The 25588-nt window shown below is 34.2% G+C and overlaps 3 protein-coding genes across 5 annotated transcripts; all 3 read left to right on the top strand.

The window, feature by feature from the left end:
* Positions 1–7652: 7652 nt before the first annotated feature.
* On the top strand, positions 7653–14758 carry LOC138900503 (replication protein A 70 kDa DNA-binding subunit B-like). 3 transcript variants are annotated; one of them, XM_070187409.1, is made up of 10 exons: positions 7653–8062; positions 8157–8335; positions 8516–8637; positions 8736–8953; positions 9038–9195; positions 9265–9559; positions 9643–9695; positions 12931–13293; positions 13634–13744; positions 14335–14758. In XM_070187409.1, the coding sequence occupies exons 4-8, from the start codon at positions 8891–8893 to the stop codon at positions 12959–12961; spliced, it is 600 nt and encodes a 199-aa protein (XP_070043510.1). In that variant the 5' UTR covers positions 7653–8062; positions 8157–8335; positions 8516–8637; positions 8736–8890; the 3' UTR covers positions 12962–13293; positions 13634–13744; positions 14335–14758. The 3 variants fall into 3 exon arrangements, with proteins under 3 accessions (XP_070043510.1, XP_070043512.1, XP_070043511.1); XM_070187410.1 differs by lacking the exon at positions 8157–8335 and having other exon boundaries at positions 7657–8062; XM_070187411.1 differs by lacking the exons at positions 12931–13293; positions 13634–13744; positions 14335–14758 and adding an exon at positions 9830–10125 and having other exon boundaries at positions 7654–8062.
* Positions 14607–15794, top strand: LOC104084746 (uncharacterized). Its single transcript, XM_070186645.1, has one exon. The coding sequence runs from the start codon at positions 14607–14609 to the stop codon at positions 15792–15794; it is 1188 nt and encodes a 395-aa protein (XP_070042746.1).
* Positions 15795–21008: 5214 nt separating this feature from the next.
* LOC104097482 (uncharacterized) lies at positions 21009–25588 on the top strand. Its single transcript, XM_009604043.4, has 2 exons — positions 21009–24632; positions 24728–25588. Exons 1-2 carry the CDS (start codon positions 21915–21917, stop codon positions 24734–24736), a joined length of 2727 nt encoding a protein of 908 aa, XP_009602338.2. The 5' UTR covers positions 21009–21914; the 3' UTR covers positions 24737–25588.

Raw genomic sequence — 25588 nt, 5'->3', positions numbered from 1 at the left:
CCAACACTTTCAACCGTTACTACCTTTTTCCTTTACCCGAACTGTTACAACCTTCAACTCTTCAATTTTTCCCCTGTGATGAGCTCTTTCCATAATAAATAACGAATTAAAAGGAAATCATTCGTTTCAGTCCTTCGTCTTTTTCATTTTTTATAATGATGAATGTTATTTATATGTGATGAATGAAAAATTATTGTTTATAATTATCAATTGTCAGTGAGAAAGCTCCAGCAGAGAAGAAACTCTTGGCATAGTTGAAGCTTTATGTATGAATGGTAGGTGTTTAATTTTCAAATATCTATTTTTAAGTTTGTTTTCTTTCTTTTTCTCTCGCGGGCTTATTTTGTTTTCTCATTGTGTCATAGTCGTCGGAGGTAATTAAGCGAGGACCACAGAACAAGAGGATTTGGTACTCGCACGAGATATGGGGATGCAACTGATGATCAGTATCCTTCAGGATATGATAGGGCACAATTAGAAATCTATTTCAAAATACCCGTTGGCAATTGATGATAATTTTCATAAGCACAAAAAAATAATGGCTAACAGAGGAAGACAAACATCTGAACGTGCTTTTAGTTCTACTATTATAGGAAGAAGAGAAGTGTTACTCTTAAAAAGCCCATCGGATTGATAAATTGCTTACTACAAAAGTGGCATTGCATTTTTATCTTCAGATGGCGAGAGAATATATAGAGTTCTCTTTTGAAAAATACTTGAGTTAAGTAATCTTGCAGGGGCAATGATAGATTGATTGTTGAGCCACATATATCTTATATGTAAGAATATTCTCTCTTTTTTATGTGGTGCTACAATTCCTAAAGGTTTCAGTCATACAAATATGATGCATATCCCAAAGGTTTACTAATTTTTGACTCATTAATTTGCATGTTGCAGGTAACTTTTGCTCAAGATAATGCAAAAAGACTAGCCAGATATTTTGACTATTGATAAAGTGCTTTGTTAATAAATCATTAGATGAATGGAAGGGGATCAAATGAGGGTAATATTATTATATAAAGTAGCGACATTGAGAGATGACATGGCACATCTCATAGACAAGGAAATGTATTTATCTATTTTGTCATTTGTTTTGATTTTTTTCTCACTCAATTCAATAGAATAATCCATTATTAAATTCGAATAATTAAGCCTTTACATCTCCAAAATATACAGAAAGGAAAACCAACACTTTCAACTGTTACAACCTTTTTTTTTTACCCAAACCATTACAACCTTCAACTCTTCAATTGTTTCCTTGTGATGAGCTCTCTCTATAATAAATAAAGAATTAAAAGGAAATCATTCGTTTCAATCTTTCGCCTTTTTCATCTTTTATTCTAATCAAGGTTATTTAATGTGATGAATCAAAAATTATTGTGATAAAAACTCTTATAAAGTTATAATTATCAATTGTTAGTGAGAAAGCTCCATCGGAGAAAAAGCTCTTGGTATGGTTGAAGCTTCATGTATGCATGGTTGGTGTTTAGTTTTCAAATATCTATTTTTAAGTTTCTGTTTTCTTTCTTTTTCTCTCGCGGACTTATTTTGTTTTCTCACTTTGTCATAGTCGTCGGAGGTAATTAAGCGAGTACCACAGAGCAAGAGGATTTGGTACTCGCACGAGATATTGGGCTGCAACTGATGATCAATATCCTTCGGGATATGATAGGGCACATTTAGAAATCTATTTCAAAACAACCAATGTCAATTGATGATAATTTTCATAAGCACAAAAAATAAAATGCTAACAGAGGAAGACAAACATCTGAAAGTGCTTTTAATTCAACTATTATAGGAAGAAGAGAAGTGTTGACTCTTAAAAAGCCCATCGGATTGATAAATTGCTTACTACAAAAGTGGCATTGCGTTTTTATCTTCAGATGGCGAGAGAATATATAGAGTTCTCTTTTGGAAAATACTTGAGTTTAAGTAATCTTGCAGGGGCAATAATAGATTGATTGTTGAGCCACATATATCTTATATGTAAGATTGTTATCTCTTTTTTCTGTGGTGCTACAATTCCTAAAGGTTTAAGTCATACAAATATGATGCATATCCCAAAGGTTTACTAATTTTTGACTCATTAATTTATATGTTGCAGGTAACTTTTGCTCAAGATAATGCAAAAAGACTAGCCAGATGTTTTTGACTATTGATAAAGTACTTTATTAATAGATTATTAGATGAATGGAAGGGGATCAAAGGAGGGTGATTTTATTATATAAAGTAGGGACATTGAGAGGTGACGTGGCACATCTCATAGACAAGGAAATGTATTTATCTATTTTGTCATTTTTTGATTTTTTTTCTCACTCAATTCAATAGAATAATTCATTATTAAATTCGAATAATTAAGCCTTTGCATCTCCAAAATATACGGAAAGAAAAACCAACACTTTCAACCGTTACAACCTTTTTCCTTTACTCGAACCGTTACAACGTTCAACTCTTCAATTGTTTCCCTGTGATGAGCTCTATCCATAATAAATAATGAATTAAAAGGAAATCGTTCGTTTCAATCCTTCGTCTTTTTCATCTTTTATTCTGATAAAGGTTATTTAATGTAATGAATGAAAAATTATTATGATAAAAACGTATATAAAGTTATAATTATCAATTGTCAGTGAGAAAGCTCCATCAGAGAAGAAACTCTTGGTATGGTTGAAGCTTCATGTATGCATGGTTTGTGTTTAATTTTCAAATATCTATTTTTAAGTTTCTGTTTTCTTTATTTTTCTCTCGCGGACTTATTTTGTTTTCTCACTTTGTCATAGTCGTCGGAGGTAATTAAGCGAGGACCACAGAACAAAATAATTTGGTACTCGCACGAGATATGGGGATGCAACTGATGATCAATATCCTTCTGGATATGATAGGGAACAATTTGAAATCTATTTCAAAACAACCGTTGGCAATTGATGATAATTTTCATAAGCACAAAAAAACAGAGGCTAACAGAGGATGACAAACAGCTGAAAGTGCTTTTAGTTCTACTATTATAGGAAGAAGAGAAGTGTAGACTCTTAAAAAGCCCAACGGATTGATAAATTGGTTACTACAAAATTGGCAGTGCGTTTTTATCTTCAGATGGCGAGAGAATATATAGAGTTCTCTTTTGGAAAATACTATAGTTTAAGTAATCTTGTACGGGCAATGATAGATTGATTGTTAAGCCACATATATCTTATATGTAAGATTGTTCTATCTTTTTTCTGTGGTGCTACAATTCCTAAAAGTTTCAGTCATACAACTATGATGCATATCCCAAAGGTTTACTAATTTTTGACTCATTAATTTGCATGTTGCGGGTAATTTTTTCTCAAGATAATGCAAAAAGACTAGCCAGATGTTTTGACTATTGATAAAGTGCTTTTGTTAATAGATCATTAGATGAATGGAAGGGGATTAAAGGAGGGTGATATTATTATATAAAGTAGGGACATTGAGAGATGACGTGGCACATCTCATAGACAAAGAAATGTATTTATCTATTTTGTCATTTTTTTGATTTTTTTCTCACTCAATTCAATAGAATAATCCATTATTAAATTCGAATAATTAAGCCTTTGCATCTCCAAAATATACGGAAAGGAAAACCAACACTTTCAACCGTTACTACCTTTTTTCTTTACCCGAACTATTACAACCTTCAACTTTTCAATTTTTTCCCTGTGATGAGCTCTCTCCATATTAAATAAGGAATTAAAAGGAAATCGTTCGTTTCAGTCCTTCGTGTTTTTCATCTTTTATTCTGATGAATGTTATTTATATGTGATGAATGAAAAATTATTGTTTATAATTATCAATTGTCAGTGAGAAAGCTCCAGCAGAGAAGAAACTCTTGGCATAGTTGAAGCTTCATGCATGAATGGTTGGTGTTTAATTTTCAAATATCTATTTTTAAGTTTGTTTTCTTTCTTTTTCTCTCGCGGGCTTATTTTGTTTTCTCATTGTGTTATAGTCGTCGGAGGTAATTAAGCGAGGACCACAGAACAAGAGAATTTGGTACTGCACGAGATATGGGGATGCAACTGATGATCAGTATCCTTCAAGATTTGATAGGGCACAATTAGAAATCTATTTCAAAACACTCGTTGGCAATTGATGATAATTTTCATAAGCACAAAAAATAATGGCTAACAGAGGAAGACAAACATCTGAACGTGCTTTTAGTTCTACTATTATAGGAAGAAGAGAAGTGTTAACTCTTAAAAAGCCCATCGTATTGATAAATTGCTTACTACAAAAGTGGCATTGCGTTTTTATCTTCAGATGGCGAGAGAATATATAGAGTTCTCTTTTGAAAAATAATTGAGTTAAGTAATCTTGCAGGGGCAATGATAGATTGATTGTTGAGTAACATATATCTTATATGTAAGATTGTTCTCTATTTTTTATGTGGTGCTACAATTCCTAAAGGTTTCAGTCATACAAATATGATGCATATCCCAAAGGTTTACTAATGTTTGACTCATTAATTTGCATGTTACAGGTAACTTTTGCTCAAGATAATGCAAAAAGACTAACCAGATGTTTTGACTATTGATAAAGTACTTTGTTAATAAATCATTAGATGAATGGAAGGGGATCAAAGGAGGGTGATATTATTATATAAAGTAGCGACATTGAGAGATGACGTGGCACATCTCATAGACAAGGAAATGTATTTATCTATTTTGTCAATTTTTTTGATTTTTTTCTCACTCAATTCAATAGAATAATCCATTATTAAATTCGAATAATTAAGCCTTTGCATCTCCAAAATATAAGGAAAGGAAAATCAATACTTTCAACCGTTATAACCTTTTTTCTTTACCCGAACCGTTACAACCTTCAATTCTTCAATTGTTTTCCTCTGATGAGCTCTCTCCATAATAAATAAGGAATTAAAAGGAAATCGTTCGTTTCAATCCTTCGCCTTTTTCATCTTTTATTCTGATGAAGGTTATTTATATGTGATGAATGAAAAATTATTATGATAAAAACTCTTATAAAGTTATAATTATTAACTGTTAGTGAAAAAGCTCCAGCAGAGATAAACTCTTGGTATGGTTGAAGCTTCATGTATGCATGGTTGGTGTTTAATTTTTAAATATCTATTTTTAAGTTTCTGTTTTCTTTCTTTTTCTCTCGCAGGCTTATTTTATTTTCTCACTGTGTCATAGTCGTCGGAGGTAATTAAGCTAGGACCACAGAACAAGAGGATTTTGTACTCGCACGAGATATGGGGATGTAACTGATGATCAATATCCTTCAAGATATGATAGGGCACAATTAGAAATCTATTTCAAAATAACCGTTGGCAATTGATGATAATTTTCAAAACCACAAAAAAATAATGGCAAACAGAGGAAGACAAACATCTGAAAGTGCTTTTAGTTCTACTATTATAGGAAGAAGAGAAGTGTTGACTCTTAAAAAGCCCATCGGATTGATAAATTGCTTACTACAAAAGTGGCATTGTATTTTTATCTTCAGATGGCGAGAGAATATATAGAGTTCTCTTTTGAAAAATACTTGAGTTTAAGTAATCTTGCAGGGGCAAGGATAGATTGATTGTTGAGCCACATATATCTTATATGTAAGATTGTTCTCTCTTTTTTATGTGGTGCTACAATTCCTAAAGGTTTAAGTCATACAAATATGATGCATATCCTAAAGATTTACTAATTTTTGACTAATTAATTTGCATGTTGCAGGTAAATTTTGCTCAAGATAATGCAAAAAGACTAGCCAGATGTTTTGACTATTGATAAAGAGTTTTGTTAATAGATCATTAGATGAATGAAAGGGGATCAAAGGAGGGTGATATTATTATATAAAGTAGGGACATTGAGAGATGATGTGGCACATCTCATAGATAAGGAAATGTATTTATCTATTTTTTTTTTTTTTTTCTCACTCAATTCAATAGAATAATAATCCATTATTAAATTTGAATAATTAAGCCTTTGCATCTCCAAAATATACGGAAAGAAAAACCAACACTTTCAACCGTTACAACCTTTTTCCTTTACCCGAACCGTTACAACGTTCAACTCTTCAATTGTTTCTCTGTGATGAGCTCTCTTCATAATAAATAAGAAATTAAAATAAATCGTTCATTTCAATCCTTCGTCTTTTTCATCTTTTATTCTGATGAAGGTTATTTATATGTGATGAATGAAAAATTATTTTAATAAAAACTCTTATAAAGTTATAATTATCAACTGTTAGTGAGAAACCTCCAGTAGAGAAGAAACTCTTGGTATGGTTGAAGCTTCATGTATGCATGGTTGGTGTTTAATTTTCAGATATCTATTTTTAAGTTTCTGTTTTCTTTCTTTTTCTCTCACGGGGTTATTTTATTTTCTCACTGTATCATAGTCGTCAGAGGTAATTAAGCGAGGACCACAGAACAAGAGGATTTGGTACTCGCACGAGATATGGGGATGCAACTGATGATCAATATCTTTCAGGATATGATAGGGCACAATTAGAAATCTATTTCAAAACAACCGTTGTCAATTGATGATAATTTTCATAAGCACAAAAAAACAATGGCTAACAGAGGAAGACAAACATCTGAAAGTGCTTTTAGTTCTACTATTATAGGAAGAAGAGAAGTGTCGACTCTTAAAAAGCCCATCGGATTGATAAATTGCTTACTACAAAAGTGGCATTGCATTTTTATCTTCAGATGGCGAGAGAATATATAGAGTTCTCTTTTGGAAAATACTTGAGTTTAAGTAATCTTGCAGGGGCAATGATAGATTGATTGTTGAGCCACATATATCTTATATGTAAGATTGTTCTCTCTTTTCTGTGGTGCTACAATTCCTAAAGGTTTCAGTCATAAAAATATGATGCATATCCCAAAGGTTTACTAATTTTTGACTCATTAATTTGCATGTTGCAGGTAACTTTTGCTCAAGATAATGCAAAAAGACTAGCTAGATGTTTTGACTATTGATAAAGTGCTTTGTTAATAGATCATTAGATGAATGGAAGGGGATCAAAGGAGGGTGATATTATTTTAAATTTAGATAGGTTGAGAACTTGAAATCGTACCATAAAAATATTGGTGGACTCTCTTTAAGACAATGATATTTGATTTTAATTTCAAAGCCCTAGATAGATAAGATATGTACTCTTTGAAAGCTAGAAGAATCATTTAGTTCCGGAGAAAATAAGTCGTAGTTTTCTCTCTGATAGTAACATGAAGGAGTTGTTTCATTAGATGAAGTTGGGTTATTATATTTTAAGTTTTAGCGTGACTTTCAAGATGAGAATTTAATTTATATATGATATGTAATTCGCATTGTTAATGAATTATGTACAGTTGTATAAATAATTTATCTTTTGTAGAAGTTCATAGTAGAATCATGAAAATATGTTTAATTAATAAGTATTGTTTTTTCTCATATAATTATTTATTTTAGTATTAGATTTTCTTTTCTGACCACGCAAGACGCGGCTAATTTCACTAATCTATATATATATATATATATATATATATATATATATATATATATATATATATATATATATATATATATTAGAGGGCCCTAAGCTCGGTGATGTGGCACTCTCAATAAACAACAATTGAATTTTCTAGGCTCCATGTTTTTTTCGGCAATTTCAAACTGAAATTACAAAAAATAAAATAAAAACGCTTCGCATATTCTTCGGGCACCGCTTCTTCGCATCAAACAAACCTCATCTAAACTTTCAACTGCGCTTCCACTTTCCCTTCTTCCCGCGCCGCTTCTTCCTACCAAACAAACCTTCTTTAAATTTTCAATTTCGTTTCCCCTGCTCCAATTTACCCAGACCTAACAAACCCTTCTTTAAATTTACAATTCCCTTTCCCCTATTCAAATTCCCCCAGCCCTCTTAATTAGTGAATTAATTTCTATCAACTCAACTACATCTCCCTTCTTTGCCTTATTTCTGATTTGCAAGTGTTCTATCTATTCCGACAAAAAAGTTTATTTCCTTCGACGCCAATGAAGACATCTGAAGAACACCGCCCCCCAAACTGTTTCAGAGAAAAGTGATATTCGCTCCATAATTTCCGGTCTGTAATCCTTTTACAGTTATTTATCATTTATGCATTATTCTTACATATTTGCCTCTTACTAACTTCTATGGAACCTAATCTAATTGTATAGGTCTGGGCAAACAAGGATGTGAAAACACACACAAATAAGATTGAGGAACAGTCCGAACCTTCTTCGCATTTATGTTTTCCCTAAGAAATTATAACGTCACTATTCTTTGATACTATAATTTTCCCCCTAATCAACAATTAAGGATGTAAAAAAAGGGACATCCAAGTTATAACTGATTAGTAAGCCACTTATCTTATTTTAAGTTCCTTTAGTTCGTTAACTTCCTAAAACCAGATTTATTGTGTGTACTTTTATTTTGTTATCCAAGTTGTTTATCCATATATCTTTAGATTACATATTAGATGGATCATATGGATTGTTACTCAATTAAATTTTGTTTCATCTTTTTCCCTGTATAGTTCTGCAAAATCAAAAATAACTTTGTGGGAAGAATTTGGAGAGAAGTTCGAACCATTTCTATACAACGACTCTGGCCCATACATTGTCATAGTTACTTCTACAACAGTTAAACAATTCCGTGGTAATTTTTTCCGTTTACTGTTCATTGCTATGTAATTTATTATTGATATTCTGAATATATATTAAAGTTTGTTTTAAAATTGCATTCACTATTAACAGGTGAGGTTACTTTCGCCACGACATATGCAAGCAAAATATATGTAAATCTAGAAATAGATTATATAACAACTTTGATTCAAAAGTTTGGTGCCACATTTCTTGGTGTACAAACTATCGGGAGCTCTAATGTCAATAACATTCCCATTGAGGAAGAGATGTTTATGAACAGGATGAACATTACTGAGTTGTTGGAGTCCGACTGGAGTGCCGATATACATGTTATTTCCCTATTTCTACTTCTTTGTAATTAAAATTCCAATTCTTCAAGATGCTTCTACTAATTAGAGTTTTTTATATGCTAGGAATACATTGTTACTGTGAGGGGCAACATTACAGAAATAGATAATTATTTTGATTGGTACTACATTTCATGCAACTCGTGTTCGAAGAAGATTGTACCTTCAAATGGTGTCTATACATGTCACTTTTGCGCGAAAGAATGCAAGTTTCCTTTGGTGAAGTAAGGAAGCAACTAATAATGTAAATTTGATTATACTGTCGTTTATTTTAACTGATTGTATAATCATAGGTACAAAATACACGTCAAAGTAAATGACAAAACTGGAAAGACTACTCTGGTTCTATTTAATGTTGTAGCGGAGAAGCTCCTTGATACATCCGCCCACAAGTTGTTCAATAGGCTGTCATTGGAAAGCAATAATGTACCTCCACAAATCCAAAGCCTTTGCGGTAAGGAATTTATTTTCAAGCTGCGATTAAACAATTACAATTTTAAAGAGGGGCTTGAAAATTATACGGTATCCAAGTTATTCATTCCAGATGAGAATCTGGAATTGCAATACACAACAAGGAAAGAACAAAAGGTATTGTGATATAGATTGTTTTAAATGGTAATCCAGATGTATATGTACATTGAAAATATGCTTTATTTTCGTTTGTTATGCAGGGGAAAAAGAAGGTTGAGGATAACATTGAAACAAAACGTTTTGTCAAAGGAAGGTAAATTTCTTTACTGTTTTATTTAGCAAACTTTCAACTACAAAAGAAATTAGCATATTTAATAGATATGTAAATTATATTTCTTCTGAAAACTATTCAGGAATCTACTAATGTCTCTTTGGAGGACTTTGAAGACTCTCCAGAAGATCCACATGTCAATGACGGTGTTAACTGTAGGGGGAGAAGAACTTCATTAAGAAATATTAGAAATAGAAGAAACCTAATCATAAATGACGATGAAGTTATCGAGCAAACAATCAAAAAAAGCAAAAAGTAGAGTGTTTATTTGTTGGTTTTAGAACTTTTGATTTTGTTTAAGAGTAGGCAAAATTATTGTATCCTTTTGTGCTTTTCAGTATTGATGTAGAAATTGATCTATTGTTGCAGTTGTTTTTTGCTTAACTTATTGATGTAAACGTGTTTCAGAATACTATTGTCTCCATGTTATGTCATTGTTCGAATTTAACTTTTAATATATGATCTTTTTTTCCCATATTGTTGTTATTACAAAACTGCATGAGAATCTAACCTTACATCATGAAATAACCACTGAGAAAAAAACTTGCAATAAAAAAGCAAGACCAAAGCGTACTAAAATAAGAAACACACCTCTTTCGTTGTTCATGTGTATCTTTTTCAAATTTCCCCTATTCTAATTCCTGTTGTCGTACAACTTGAATGCAAGGTAAAAACTATGAAATATTAAAAGTTGTACTTCTAATGATTTGGAAACTTTACTAGCATATGTATATGGTTGTTACTATGGAATGAAAGGAACTAAATATGTCTTCGACGCAAAAAAAGGAGAGTATATATGTGAGTTTTAAGTACAACAGTCATTGATTCAACAATTTTATGTATGTTATCAACATGACATAGATACCTTTAGATACAAAAAACACTTATCAATTCAAATAACTTATTTTCCTTATTCTCTGGAAGGAAGCAAATTGAACGCATTCAGTAGCAAAAATCTACAACAATGTATTTTCTATTATAGGATTTTTTACTTTATTGAGCAATTCTTGCCTTTCTTGGGATTGCACCAAAAGGTACAGTTGATCTGCACAAGATGTTGTTCGTGACTGCTGATTATTTGTCTAAATGTGGTGAGAAAGGTATTTTTTTCTCCTAGGCATATGATTCTCTGCAGAAAATCTGAAGAGTATGATGTGTAGACAGTATCACAGTTTGGCATACTTTGAAGAAAAATGTTCCCGCTTTGGTTGGAACATTTTAAGTGAAAGTTACATAAATACAAAATTACGTCAAACATTTTGAGTTTCATTTACTCATATAGGTAGTAGTTTCACCAACAATGCTAATTTATTTTCTTGCATCTATCATGTCACTACTTTTGCTGTTATTTTTTGTTTTCATGAATTCTTGTATTTCCAAGCGCAAAGTGGTTTCTAAATAAATTTGGTCATATTTGGCCAATGCTAGCATTTCCGTATACTCTTACTTCACTACTCATTTGATTGAAATGTTTATCGAAATGTCGGCTCCATACTTTTACAATAAACTGATTGCAGATTTTATTTTTTTTAGCGTTTTGTTAATTGTAGAAAGATAAATATTGACATAAGAAACAAGAGCGTATTTCTTTTCAGGCAAGTTTCTGTTGTTATATACAATCCTTACTTTCAAGATTTAAATTTTCTAAATATCTTTTGCCATTCCTATCTTTACCGTCTTTCCACTGTTTCATCAATTGAGAAAGGACAAAAGAGAAAGAAATGGAAAAAACAGAACAACACATGTTGAAATCTCTTTCTTTAGCAGGATGCAGACATCTTTTGATCAATATGAAACTTAAGTTACTGTCTACCCTGTTAAGATTTCCGTCTGGTGATCTCTTTTTTAAAAACTTGGGCATCACTTTGATGAACTTGGGTTTATTACATCATGTTAACTTGCTTAAAAGCTGGAAACTAAACCATGTGAGTAAGAGTTTTATTTCAAATATTTTGGTTTACATTTCCATTTGCCATTGTTCTCTGCCATTCATTCACATATTTTCATAAGTTTTAACACACTCTTATCAAACAGAAGTTCTAACACCATCTCCTTTTCGCTAACCCACGAAGGTTGCTTCTTACTTGTATTCGCTGGATAATACCTAACCTTTATGTTCCAAATAAATACAGTATTAAATTTAATATTAATTAAATATTTATGAAACACCCAAATATTATATACAACAGTAGATGGTGATTCAGAGAAACATCACACAACTTCTCCCTGGCAGTTACTTTCTTGCAGAAAATCAATAACGGCTATCTCCTATTTTATACACTTCACACTTACTTTTATCTTTCCACTGATTCCCCAATGGTTGTCTCCTATTATATTCTTCACATTTCCTTTTTCCTCAATTATTTTCCGAGACAAACTCGATATCCTCCTTCTACTTTGGTTCAAACTCATGATAGCCATCTCTTCCTAATTCGCTAACCATTCAAACATCAATTCATTTTTTCCTACTAAAAATTGAAAAGGGACAGCAGCAAAGAAGGAAAAGTTGAATTAGTATTTCAGAAAACATAAAGAAGAAGCAAATTGCAGCATTACTAACACTTCACTTTTGTTAACATCATACGCTTAGTGTGTTTTACTTTACGTTGGCTTCCGAAATTTTCATTTTTGTTCTATTTGAAATACATTTATGTGATCAAAATTTTTATCTTTACGCAAGGTGTTTCTTCCTTTCTTTTGTTAGGCAGTCAGTCATTTCTTCATCGAAATTTTCATTTTTGTTCTATTTAAAATATATTTATGTGATTACAATTTTTAATTTTATGCAAGGTGTTTCTTTCTTTCTTTTGTTAAGCAGCCAGTCATTTCTTCGTCTCTTCTTAGATTTTATTACTTTGACTATTTACAAAGAAAGAATTGTTTGGATTTGCTCAAGTATAAACTGGGTATAATCCTTATTTATCATTTTGCCTTGGCATACTCTTGAGAATCTGTTTGCATTGAATATATCAACGCCACAAATGCAATTAATTTTCTGGAAATATCATATTTTACCTGTTAATAATAGCAATTACAAATTGTTCAAGATTACATGCTACATAGTCCTTATTGTCAATATTCCATTGTGTTTTTTTGCACTGAATAATTTGATTTGCACATCCCATAACCATCTTTGTGACCTATTTATTTTTAATATCTGACTTCACCAAACATTTCAAATTTTAATATATTCAATTTTTTCAATACTTTATAACAGGTTTAATGGAATTGGTATCTGCTATTGTTAAAAAAATTAATGTTTCAACGAATGTTCAGCCGGAAATTACACTACTGTGGCAGCTTCTATCAGTTTTAGCTCGGCAAGAGAGGATGCTTAAAATAAAACTGAAGAGATATGCAACAACAGTTCGATGTAACCAGAAGAATGATGAATTGGTTGATATCAAAAAACGCAGATATCATTATGCCAGATTGAAGCGGAAGGTCGTATTAATTCAAAAGAAATATGCCAATCAGCCACAAAAGAAAATACTCCTGCTACTACTATTTGTGAAATGATTCACAAAATTGATGAAGTTACGACACTGCATAAGGAGACACGTGTTCACTCAACAAAATGGTATGTTGTTACTCATCAAGATATCTTTCTTAACGATAATGCCTAAGTGGTTATTTATACTCTTAAATTGATGTGTGAATATAGAAAACTAGAATAGTGGTGTTCATAAGATTAGCAGAACCTTATGATGCTTCAATTCCAGTAGCACCATTGAACAAATTATGTCTCTTCTTTGGTTTGTACATAATCTAATCCCATCTGGATCCTTTCACCATGAATCCCAAATTGTGGTATTGTTGTACATCTAAATATTCTACGCATAGTTGCTTTCGCGAAGTGACATCTCTTGCAGTTCGCATCTTACTTTATATACTAAAGAATATTTGTAAATACATTGCAGGAGACCTATGTATCCTGCGACATCATACACCAAAAGACGAAGCAAATGAAGTATCGGTTTATATGTGTTCTCAAAGCAGTAGAACTATACAAAACAATCTTCAACATACAGGTACACATTATTGGGTACAATACAGGTACATATTTTTTGTTTGTTACAAAATTTTCAAACATAACAAAAGCAGGAGTTAAAGGGTAAAAGGCACATTATTATCTGTGCATAACATGTTCAAAGATATCATACTAAAATACTATAGAAAACAGTAAGTCTCCTGATATGGAAACACAGGGGAAAACAATTCTATACAATTTCTGCTTGAATAAACTAAATCCTAATTCAAAAGTACCAAATTGGAACAAATGTTGCATGTTGCTCAACTTAGCAGAAAATGCAATCAATGGGCTTCAGTTTGAATGTCCAGTGTTCTTTGCAATATAAATTGTCCTTGGAACATGAAAAGACTTGCTGGTGTGGCTCTATAAATCTTCATTATCCATTTCACTCATTTCGGACCTGTTTCAATCCAATACTCAATAACATGGAGGTCTTTAACATTAGAGGTTCTCTGCACTTTCTACTGACATACAAATCTTAAATGACTTCAAAGACAGCTCGCAAACTCCTAATATATCTGCAAGACATGTAAATAACATTAGACTTGAAAGACAGTTCATATTGATATTGAAATTTCTATTTGGCAGGTCATAATACAACAAGTTGGAATTTTGGACCTCCTACAAACACCTGCCAATATTGTGGTGCCATTTTATGGTATGAAGAACGGACAAAAAAAACTAAACAGACAACACGGCCAAAATTCTCATTTTGTTGTATGGAAGGCCATGTAAGACTACCGTTAATGAGCCAACCCCCGCCCTATCTCAAATATCTTTTAAGCACAGATTCTGGACAACTTGGTATCAGTTTTAAAAAAAACATCAGAGTTTATAACTCTATGTTCGCATTTACATCTATGGGAGGCCGAGTTGACAGAAGCATCAATCGTTCAAAGGGCCCATATGTTTTCAGGATGAGTGGTCAAAATTATCATCACATTGGCTCTCTGTTGCCGGAAAGTGGGAAAAAACCACAGTTTGCCCAGCTCTATATATATGATACTGAAAATGAGATACATAACAGAATGAATAGTCTGCTCCATGAAGAAGTTGATCCTAAAATTGTTCAGGGCTTATCTGAAATGCTGGACGAGCATAATATTTTGGCAAAAACATTTCGAATGGCAAGGGATAGATATAAACAACATCCTGAATCTGTTTTTCGTCGACGACTACTATCCGATAGGACAAGAGATGGCCGACAATACAATATACCCACAGCTTCTGAAGTTGCAGGACTAATAATTGGTGATCTTACTGATGAAAATTTCCAGCGAGATGTTATAGTAGAACATCGGAAAAACGGACTTCAAAGAATCACAGATTTACACCCAAGTTTCATGTCTATGACTTACCCATTAATACACCCATATGGTGAAGATGGATATAGGCTTGGAATTCTTTTGACAGATATAATCAAAAAAACTTTCGCGAGAGAAAAATTGACAATGAGACAGTTCTACTGCTTCAGGATACAACAAAGACTTAACGAAGCACACACTCTTCTACAAGCTGGTAGACTATTGCAGCAATACATTGTGGATGGTTACATGGCAATTGAAGAAGAAAGATTTCGTTATATTCGGAACAATCAAAAAAAACTCAGGGCTGATATATTTTCTGGATTGATGGATGCTATTGTCCGAGGTGATTCTGATTGTTCAATGATAGAGAAAACCATTATCTTGCCTTCTTCACACACTGGGGGACCTCGATATAGGGTGCAAAATTATCAAGATGCAATGGCAATTTGTAGGTGGGCGGGATATCCGGATTTGTTCCTTACTTTCACTTGCAACCCAAAGTGGCCAGAAATAAATGAAATGCTCCGTTTAATTGGACAAGAGAGTGATGACAACCGGGTTGATATCATATGCAGAGTTTTCCAAATAAAATTGTTCCAGCTAATGCAAGATCTGAAAAAGAATCAGCCTTTTGGAAAAATAATTGCATGTAAGTTAACTCATTCTGTACATAATGCACACATTACTAATAACATAAATATGCATGAAAGAAGTGTTAGTAACAGGTCTTTTGAATGTTAGTAATTCTCTTTGTTATGAAAACTATAATTTCTTAGTTTATCCTAAAGGCTTTATGCTTTAAGAAGTTCGTCATAATCCAACTTAGTCGTACATAATTTCAATATACATGCCATTCACATCAATGTGCTTATCTGACTTTTGGTAACAATATAATGCATCATGCATATATGTGGGATAGTAAAGGATCTTGAAAAACTAAGCAACAAAAATATATTGAACTGTTAACGATGCTATTTGATGCTATTTTCACTAAATTTAATTAGACGATTTTACATAATTCTATTATGAAATGTATTTATATGCATGTATAGAAGTTCTCTTAGACTAATATTTGAAAACTTCAAAAGAAAGACATAGATGGTAAGTCCAAGCCAAAAAAACAAAAGAATAACTACTTAGTTAGAAGGAAGTTACATAGCTCTTAAGGAGCGATAATTTTCGCAGGTACATAATCGAATTGGCGTGCACACAACTATGCCAATTATCCCAGTCTGAATAGCAACCCTAGCTACAGATCCAAGCTTCAAAAATAATTTCACCCATAATACATAACTATAAGACTTAATACCAAAAGAGAACAGATATGAAATTGTAGATTCATATACAATCTTTACCCATAAGCCCACCATTCACTAGGATTGGCTATGGAGTAATTATCATGAGCCACTAAAAGTCCTGCCAATGTCCAGATAAGAATCATTGACGTATCATAAGTTTGTTGAGATTACTTATTTTTTTAGCACAAATACACATAGACAACAGTTGTTATTGATATCACCAAATCTTTTTTGTCATGTCAGATTAAATCTCAATCTTAATCCAGGAAAAATTTTACCACCAAAAAATAGTGAATAATTACATAGTATAGCTTCTGCATATGTTGGTAAAAGAATATGTACTGCATGTCTTTTATACCTGCATCCTAACCATAACCTTATACTATTCATTTACAGGTTTATATACAATTGAGTTTCAGAAAAGAGGTTTACTGTTACGGAAGCCAAATGTATATAGTGTGAATGAGTCACAACTACTATACCCAAAATTATGACAACCACTAAATAATAAACAAGACAATAAGACAACAATAAAAGAACACCAGAATTTATGAGGTTCGGCCAATTTTGCCTACTTCCTCGGACACAATCAATATTTTATTCCACTCCAAAATTACAAGTGAAATAATACTAAAGAGAGAAGATACAAATGCCTTAAGAAGATAAAAGGCAAATGAGAGGTGTGTTTAAATCCTAAACATTAGGCCTCCTTTTATAGGGTGAAATTCCCATTCAAAATTGTCATCCACCGATGTGGGACTTTTGACAATTTCAACAAATCTCCACCTTGGCAAAATTCCACATCTTCAATTTTCTCTCAATAACAAATTTTGGTTGTGTCTTCATCTTCAATCTTTAGTGTTCAACAATGTTGATCAAATCCAAACAATGTTGAAACTTGACCGCAGTCACCACTTTTGTCAGCATATCAGCAGGGTTCTCCGTAGTATAAATTTTCTTCACCGTGACTCCACCTTCTTTTATGATTTCTCGTACGAAATGATACCGAACATCAATGTGCTTCGTCCTTGCATGATAAACTTGGTTCTTCGCTAATTGAATAGCACTTTGACTATCACAAAAAATTATAATATTTTTTTGTTCAATACCAAGCTCCTTTAGCAACCCCTGAAGCCAAATTGCCTCCTTCACAGCCTCTGTAATAGCCATGTACTCTGCCTCTGTTGTAGACAAAGCAACTGTTGACTGCAAAGTAGACTTCCAACTAACTGGTGCCTTTGCAAAAGTAAACACATAACCAGTAGTTGACCTTCGTTTGTCCAGATCACCCGCAAAATCTGAGTCACAATATCCAACTACAGACCGATTGCCTTCCTGCTCAAAAACTAACCCAACATCTACAGTACTATGAATATACCGTAGAATCCATTTCACAGCTTGCCAATGCTCCTTTCCTGGATTATGCATATATCTGCTAATAACTCCAACGGCTTGTGAAATGTCAGGTCTCGTACAAACCATTGCATACATCAAGCTACCAACAATATTTGCGTATGGTACCCTTGACATATACTCCTGTTCAGTTTCATCCTTTGGCGACATAGTAGTACTTAGCTTAAAATGGGGAGCAAGTGGCGTACTAATTGGCTTAGTCTTCTTATCTATGCCAAAACGCTTTAGTACTCTCTTCAAATATTCTTTCTGAGATAAACAGAGTTTCTTTGTACGTCTATCTCTTATTATCTCCATGCCAAGAATTTTCTTTGCCTCACCCAGATCCTTCATCTCGAACTCCTCCTTCAGTTGAATCTTCAACTTATCAATTTCTTCCGAATTCTTGGAAGTTATCAACATATCATCAACATATAGGAGAAGATATACAAAGGAACCATCATTAAGTTTGCGCAAATACACATAATGATCGTATTTGCTTCTCTTGTACCCTTGCCGCAACATAAACTTGTCAAATCGCTTGTACCATTGTCTAGAAGATTGTTTCAATCCGTACAACGATTTTTCAAGTTTGCATACCATATTTTCTTTTCCAGCAACTTTGAATCCTTCTGGCTGATTCATGTAGATTTCCTCCTCCAAGTTTCCATGTAAAAATGCAGTTTTTACATCCATCTGAACTAGTTCCAAATCCAACTGTGCTACCAAAGCCAACATAATTCTAATGGAGGAATGTTTTACAACTGGAGAAAATACTTCATTGTAATCAATTCCCTCCTTCTGAGCATATCCTTTGGCCACCAATCTTGCTTTGTAGCGAACATCTTCTTGGTTAGGAAATCCTTCTTTCTTTGCAAATACCCATTTGCACCCAATTATTTTCTTTCCCTTCGGGAGATTGGCCAATTTCTATGTATGATTCTGATGAAGGGACTGCATTTCTTCATTCATGGCAATCCTGCACTTATCTTCTTCTGAACTTTGGATTGCGTCTTTATAAGTGGTAGGAACACCATCAGCTACAATTGAGGTTGCACAAGCAACCGTCTCTATAAGACGAACAGGTTTCGTTATTGTCCTTTTTGGCCTGCTGGTTGCTATTGATTCAAGTTGTTGTCGAGGTTCCTGAGTTGGAATCTCCCTTTCTACTGGCTCTTCTTCCAGAGGGTAATCTTCATGAGTTTCCTCCTCTGCTTCTTGTGTAGGAAAAATAAATTTTCCCTCAAACTCCACCTGCTTTGATGCACCACCAGTTTGTTTGACATCTTCAACTGTCACCTTATCTATTATGGCAGATTCATCAAAGGTAACATCTCTGCTGAATATAATATTCCTTGTCTCTGGACACCATAAGCGGTATCCTTTGACTCCAGAAGTAATCCCCATAAATATAGCCTTCTTTGCTCTCGGATCCAATTTTGACTCTTTCACATGATAGTATGCAATTGAGCCAAACATGTGCAAAGAGTCATAATCTACAGCAGGTTTTCCATACCATTTTTCAAATGGTGTCTTGCCATCAATAGCAGCAGATGGTAGACGATTAATGAGGTGGCATGCATATGTAATTGCCTCAGCCCAAAATTCTTTGCCCAAGCCAGCATTGGACAACATACACCGTACCTTCTCCAGTAAAGTCCGGTTCATACGTTCTGCCACTCCATTCTGTTGTGGTGTATGTCTGACAGTGAAGTGTCGGACGATGCCATCATTTTCACAGACCTTATTGAAATGATCATTTTTGTATTCACCTCCATTGTCTGTGCGAATACACTTGATCCTCCTGCCTGTTTGATTCTCCACCATCGTTTTCCATTTGAGAAAAATTCCCAACACTTCATCTTTCCTCTTCATTGTATACACCCACACTCTTCGGGAAAAATCATCAACAAAGGTTACAAAATAGTGCTTCCCACCCAATGAAGGTGTTTTGGAAGCACCCCAAACATCAGAGTGTACATAATCCAAAATGCCTTTAGTATTATGGATCGCTATACCAAATTTAACCCTTGTCTGTTTCCCTTTGACACAATGCTCGCAAAACTCCAAGTTGCAAGTCTTTACGCCTTTTAACAATCCTTGATTAGATAAAGCTTTCAAGGATTTTCCTCCAGCATGTCCCAAGCGCATGTGCCATAGCCTGGTTGCTTCTGCCTCTTTGTCATCACTGGATGTCACTGTTGCTGTCCCAATAACTGTGCTACCACGATAGCAGTACATGTTATTGTTCTTCCGATTGGCCTTCATTACCACTAGTGCACCGGAGCATATTCTCATCACTCCATTTTCTGCAATGATTTTGAACCCTTTTGATTCTAGGGCTCCCACAGAGATGAGATTCTTCTTCAAACCCGGTACATATCGAACATCTGTTAATGTTCTGATCATTCCATCATGGCTCCTTAATCTTATTGAACCAATGCCATATGAGGTAAGAGGGCTGTTATCCGCTGTGTGGATGACTCCATATTCTCCTTCTTGAAAATTCACGAACCAGTCCTTGTTGGGACACATATGATAGCTACAAGCCGAGTCCATCAACCATATGTCTGATGATGTTGATAACTCTGTTGTAACTAATGAGAAGTCTGAATCATCACAATCAGCTACATTTGAATCCATAATGGCCTTTCCATTGTTATGTCTGGCCTTATTCTTCAACTTCGGACAGTCTTTCTTCCAGTGCCCCTTTTCTCGACAAAAGGCACATTCATCTTTGCTGGGTCTAGATCTCGACTTGGATCTTCCCTTCTTAGTCCTCGTTTGATTTTGAGGACGACCCCTCACAATTAGTGCTTCTCCTTCTCCGCCCTTCTGTTTTTCTCCCTTTCTTTGTTCATAGCTGTACAAAGCCGAACAAACTTCTCTGAGAGAAATTTCGTCATTTCCATGGAGTAGAGTAGTTTCAAGGTGCTCGTACTCATTAGGAAGTGACCCCAACAACATCAAGGCCAAGTCACCATCATCAAAAGTTGCATCCATATTTTGCAAATCTGTGACCAACTTATTGAAACTGGTGATATGTTCATTCATTGTGGTACCAGGAACATAGGTGAAGCGAAACAGTCTCTTCTTCATGTACAATTTATTTTGACTGTTTTTCTTCAAAAATTTATCCTCCAGTGCTTTCCATAATTTACTTGCAGAAGTTTCCTTTGTGTATGGATATTTCTGCTCTCTAGCAAGGTAGGATCGAATGGTACCGCAAGCAACACGATTGATAATTTTCCAATCTTCTTCTCCAATAACATCTGGCTTCTTTTCTTCAATGGCAAGATCTAGCCCTTGTTGAAAAAGAACATCTAGAACCTCGCCTTGCCACATCCCAAAATGTCCTGACCCGTCAAAAATTTCTACCGCAAATTTCGCATTTGACACAATTCTTGTCATAAGCGAAGATGCCAACGATGACGTATTATTGACACTTGATGTAGATTCTTCTTGTTTACTGTCTCCCATTTTGACACAAATATTATTTAGTAGCTGACGATACAAATCAAGATTATTTCCTTTCTGGTGTGGAAGATCAGACTAAGCTGCAACCACAGAGCATACTCAGACAGAACCTTGACTCAGTTACCAAGATAGATCTTTTCTGATGTGGAAGATCAGACTATGCTGCAACCACAGAGCATACTTAGACAGTACCTTGGCTCTGATACCAATTGTTGCGGAAGCCAAATGTATATAGTGTGAATGAGTCACAACTACTATACCAAAAATTATGACAACCACTAAATAATAAACAAGACAATAAGACAACAATAAAAGAACACCAGAATTTACGAGGTTCGGCCAATTTTGCCTACTTCCTCGGACACAATCAATATTTTATTCCACTCCAAAATTACAAGTGAAATAATACTAAAGAGAGAAGATACAAATGCCTTAAGAAGATAAAAGGCAAATGAGAGGTGTGTTTAAATCCTAAACATTAGGCCTCCTTTTATAGGGTGAAATTCCCATTCAAAATTGTCATCCACCGATGTGGGACTTTTGACAATTTCAACATTTACCTCATGGGCATATATTGCTCTTCCTGCATCCCACATTAAAAAGCCCCTCCACAGATCATATTGACAGAATAATAGCAGCAGAAATACCTGATTTGGAAGTTGATCCTTACGGTTATAATGCTGTTAAGAACTTTATGATGCATGGACCTTGCGGAGAACTGAATCCACATTGCCCATGTATGAGGCAAGGAAAGTGCACGAAGCATTTTCCAAAGAAATTCAATGATCGAACAACTTTTGATTCAGATGGATTTCCTATTTATAGGAGAAGGAACACAGGTACTCAAGTCAAGAAAAATGGCACTAACTTAGACAATAGATATGTTGTCCCTTACAATAGGGATTTGCTTGTCAAATATGATGCACATATAAATGTCGAATTATGCAATTACTCAAGGTCTGTGAAGTACCTGTTCAAGTATGTCCATAAAGGGTCTGATAGAGCAACTGCAACTATAGAATCTACCAATACTGGTGCAGAAAATGATGAGATAAAAAAATATTTAGACTGCAGATACATATCAGCTACAGAAGCTTGCTGGAGGATCTTTAAATTTGACATACATTATAGAAAGCCGGCAGTTGAGCGTCTGCCTTATCATTTAGAGGGACAAAACACAATAATATTCGAAGAAGAAAAGCGAGCAGAAAGCGTGATTAGCAGACCGGACATAGAAAAAATAAAATTCACAGAATGGTTTGAGGCGAACAAAAGATATGATGATGCACGAGAGCTGACATATTCAGACTTTCCTACGCGTTGGGTCTGGAATGCAAAGGACAAAACATGGAATAGAAGGCAAAGTGGGAAGGCAGTTTGTAGAATTTACTTCGCACATCCTGCAAGTGGAGAACGTTTTTATATGAGAATGCTGCTTAAATTTGTGAAAGGAAGCACTTCCTATGAAAGCATCAGAACAATAAATGGAGTGGAGTATAAAAATTATAGAGATGCATGCTACGCTTTAGGATTATTAGATGATGATAAAGAGTGGAATGACTGCTTAGCCGAGGCTGCACTTTGGGCGACAGGAAATGAGTTGAGACATCTATTTGTAACGATACTTATTCACTGTCAGGTATCTGATTCAAGCAAATTTTGGAAGAACAACTGTGAAATTTTATCAGAAGATATAACATCATTACAGAGGAAGAGATTTCAATTGAAAAATTTACAGTTAACTGAAAAACAAGTAGAAGCATATACGTTATTTGAGATTGAAACCATCCTATTAAAGATGGGAAAAAGTTTGAAAGACATAGATGGAATGCCGCTACCAGATTCTGCGTTACTGCGAAATGTGGGAAACCGTATGGTCAATGAGGAGCTAGACTATGACAAAGAGGAGCTAAAAATACTGCACGACAAATCATTCGCTCTCTTAAATGATTGCCAAAAGTCAGCTTATGATGCAATAATAACATCAGTTGAGAATGAACAAGGACGATTATTTTTTATAAATGGACATGGTGGTACTGGCAAGACATTTCTGTGGAATACAATAATTTCTAAGCTCAGATCACAATCAAAAATAGTTCTTCCCATTGCTACTTCTGGAATAGCAGCTTTGTTATTGCCAAATGGTAGGACCGCTCATTCGCTCTTCCATATTCCTTTGGACGTTACTGTAGAATCCACTTGTGAAATAAAACAAGGCACCCAGTTAGCTGAACTTTTGAGAACTTCTTTAATCATTTGGGATGAAGCCCCCATGGCAAATAAGTTATGTTTTGAAGCATTAGATAAAACGTTGAGAGATATCCTGCGAGTCAGGTATGAAAATAGCCCTGACAAACCTTTTGGAGGCCTTGCAGTTGTATGTGGTGGTGATTTTCGCCAAATATTACTTGTTATTCCAAAGGGTACCCAAGCTGATATTGTTGATGCATCACTAAACTCATCTTATTTGTGGCCATTTTTCACAATATACGAATTGAAGCAAAATATGAGACTATGCAATGGAAAAGTAAGTGATTACGAGGCTGATCAAATTGCTACTTTTGACAAATGGTTGCTACAGGTTGGAAATGGATCATTTTACGATGATATTAACAAGGAGCTCATCAAATTGCCTTATGATGTATGCATGAAATCATCTAACGACCCAATCGGATCGATTGTTGAGGCAGTTTATCCATCTCTCCTACAAAATTACAGTGACCCAACATATCTGAAAGAAAGAGCAATACTAACGCCAAAAAATGATATGGTACATGAGTTGAACGATAGAATTATGAAAATGATACCAGGTGAAGGAAGAACATATTTCAGCTCTGACAATGTATGCAAAGCGAGCATGAACACTAACGATGAAGAACTGTTGTACCCAACCGAATTTCTAAATAGCTTAACATTCCCTGGCATTCCTAATCATGACATACACTTAAAAGTAGGTACCCCAGTTATGCTTCTCAGAAATCTAAACCAAACAGAAGGCCTATGCAATGGAGCAAGATTAATTGTCAGGCATCTTGGAAATTGGTCTGTCAGCGCAAACATCATGTCCGGAAAGAATATCGGTACGAGAGTCACAATTCCAAGAATCATTATGTCTCCTAACGATTCAAAGTGGCCATTCAAGCTTAACAGAAGGCAGCTCCCTTTGGCGCCATGTTTCGTCATGACAATCAATAAAAGTCAAGGACAATCTCTTAACCATGTCGGCTTGTATCTTCCGAAGCAAGTATTCACCCATGGTCAATTATATGTGGCTGTCTCCCGAGTAACAACAAGAGAAGGATTAACCATACTAAATGCTGACGAGGACGCAGAAGATCCTACATTCATTAAAAATATTATTTACAAAGAGGTATTCCAAAATATACGCCCTATGGCTGCTGAGACACGCGAGGTATTTCTTACTCTTTTCCAAACTGTGACATGAGCTTTATACAATCTTACAAATAGTTACTTCATTACAATTATTTCAAAATATTTGTGCTTCAGGATAACTAACTATACCATTGATGATTCATGCTGGAATGAGCTCTCAATGCCGATGACAATTTTAAATGTCCTGCTTCAGTTGTGCTTATGGCACCTCTCATTGGGCAGTGTTCTTATTTTTCTCTTTTCTCCTTTTTATGCCATTTTCCTTATTTATTTATTAAGTGTCTTTTCTCACCTTTTCAGAAAAGGCGTGACCGGACAGTTTTTCAGTTACAACTTTGTCCAGATAAGTTTTGAAATCTAAACGCTCTAACACTTAATTATGGAATTTGAAACGGTTTTCTATTATTAAAACAGTCACCACCACTATTTTCCCAACTATATCTACAATTTGTGCATCTCATCTTCTTGGTACTGCTTCATGTTGGATGCATCAAGAATATATCTCATATGCTGGTTATTTATTTTAGTACTTTTCGTGAGTGTATTTTTGGACTTTTTGACCTCTTTAAAATCTTTTTAATGTGCAGGTTGATGAAGAATTGAATAGAGTGAATGTGACTGTATAATGGGCAAGTAGTCCTTCCTCAAGTCTATGCAACCTTTCTTCATCGATTTTAAAACCGATTCTTCGTTGCACTTTGTTTTCTCATGATAAATGCATAATTTAGGGGGGAAAATATACTTATAATACTAAAAAAATCAATTATATATAGGTGATTCTAATTATTCTGTTATTTCGTACTTATTTAATTTGAATAATTGGTGTTTGAAGGTTAAACTTATTTGTACAATTCAAGGAACAGGAGCACGGGTAATGAATCGGAAGATTTTACAAAAAATACTATTGGTGTATAATTATCTAATATGTTCACTATGTAGTAACACTGATTCAAATTTATTATTTTGTTTCTCATG

This window comes from Nicotiana tomentosiformis, chromosome 10 (genome assembly GCF_000390325.3).
Source record: "Nicotiana tomentosiformis chromosome 10, ASM39032v3, whole genome shotgun sequence".
NCBI classification, from domain to species: domain Eukaryota; kingdom Viridiplantae; phylum Streptophyta; class Magnoliopsida; order Solanales; family Solanaceae; genus Nicotiana; species Nicotiana tomentosiformis.
The sequence above is the reverse complement of the archived record's forward strand: the minus strand, read 5'-3'. Positions and strand labels throughout refer to the sequence as shown.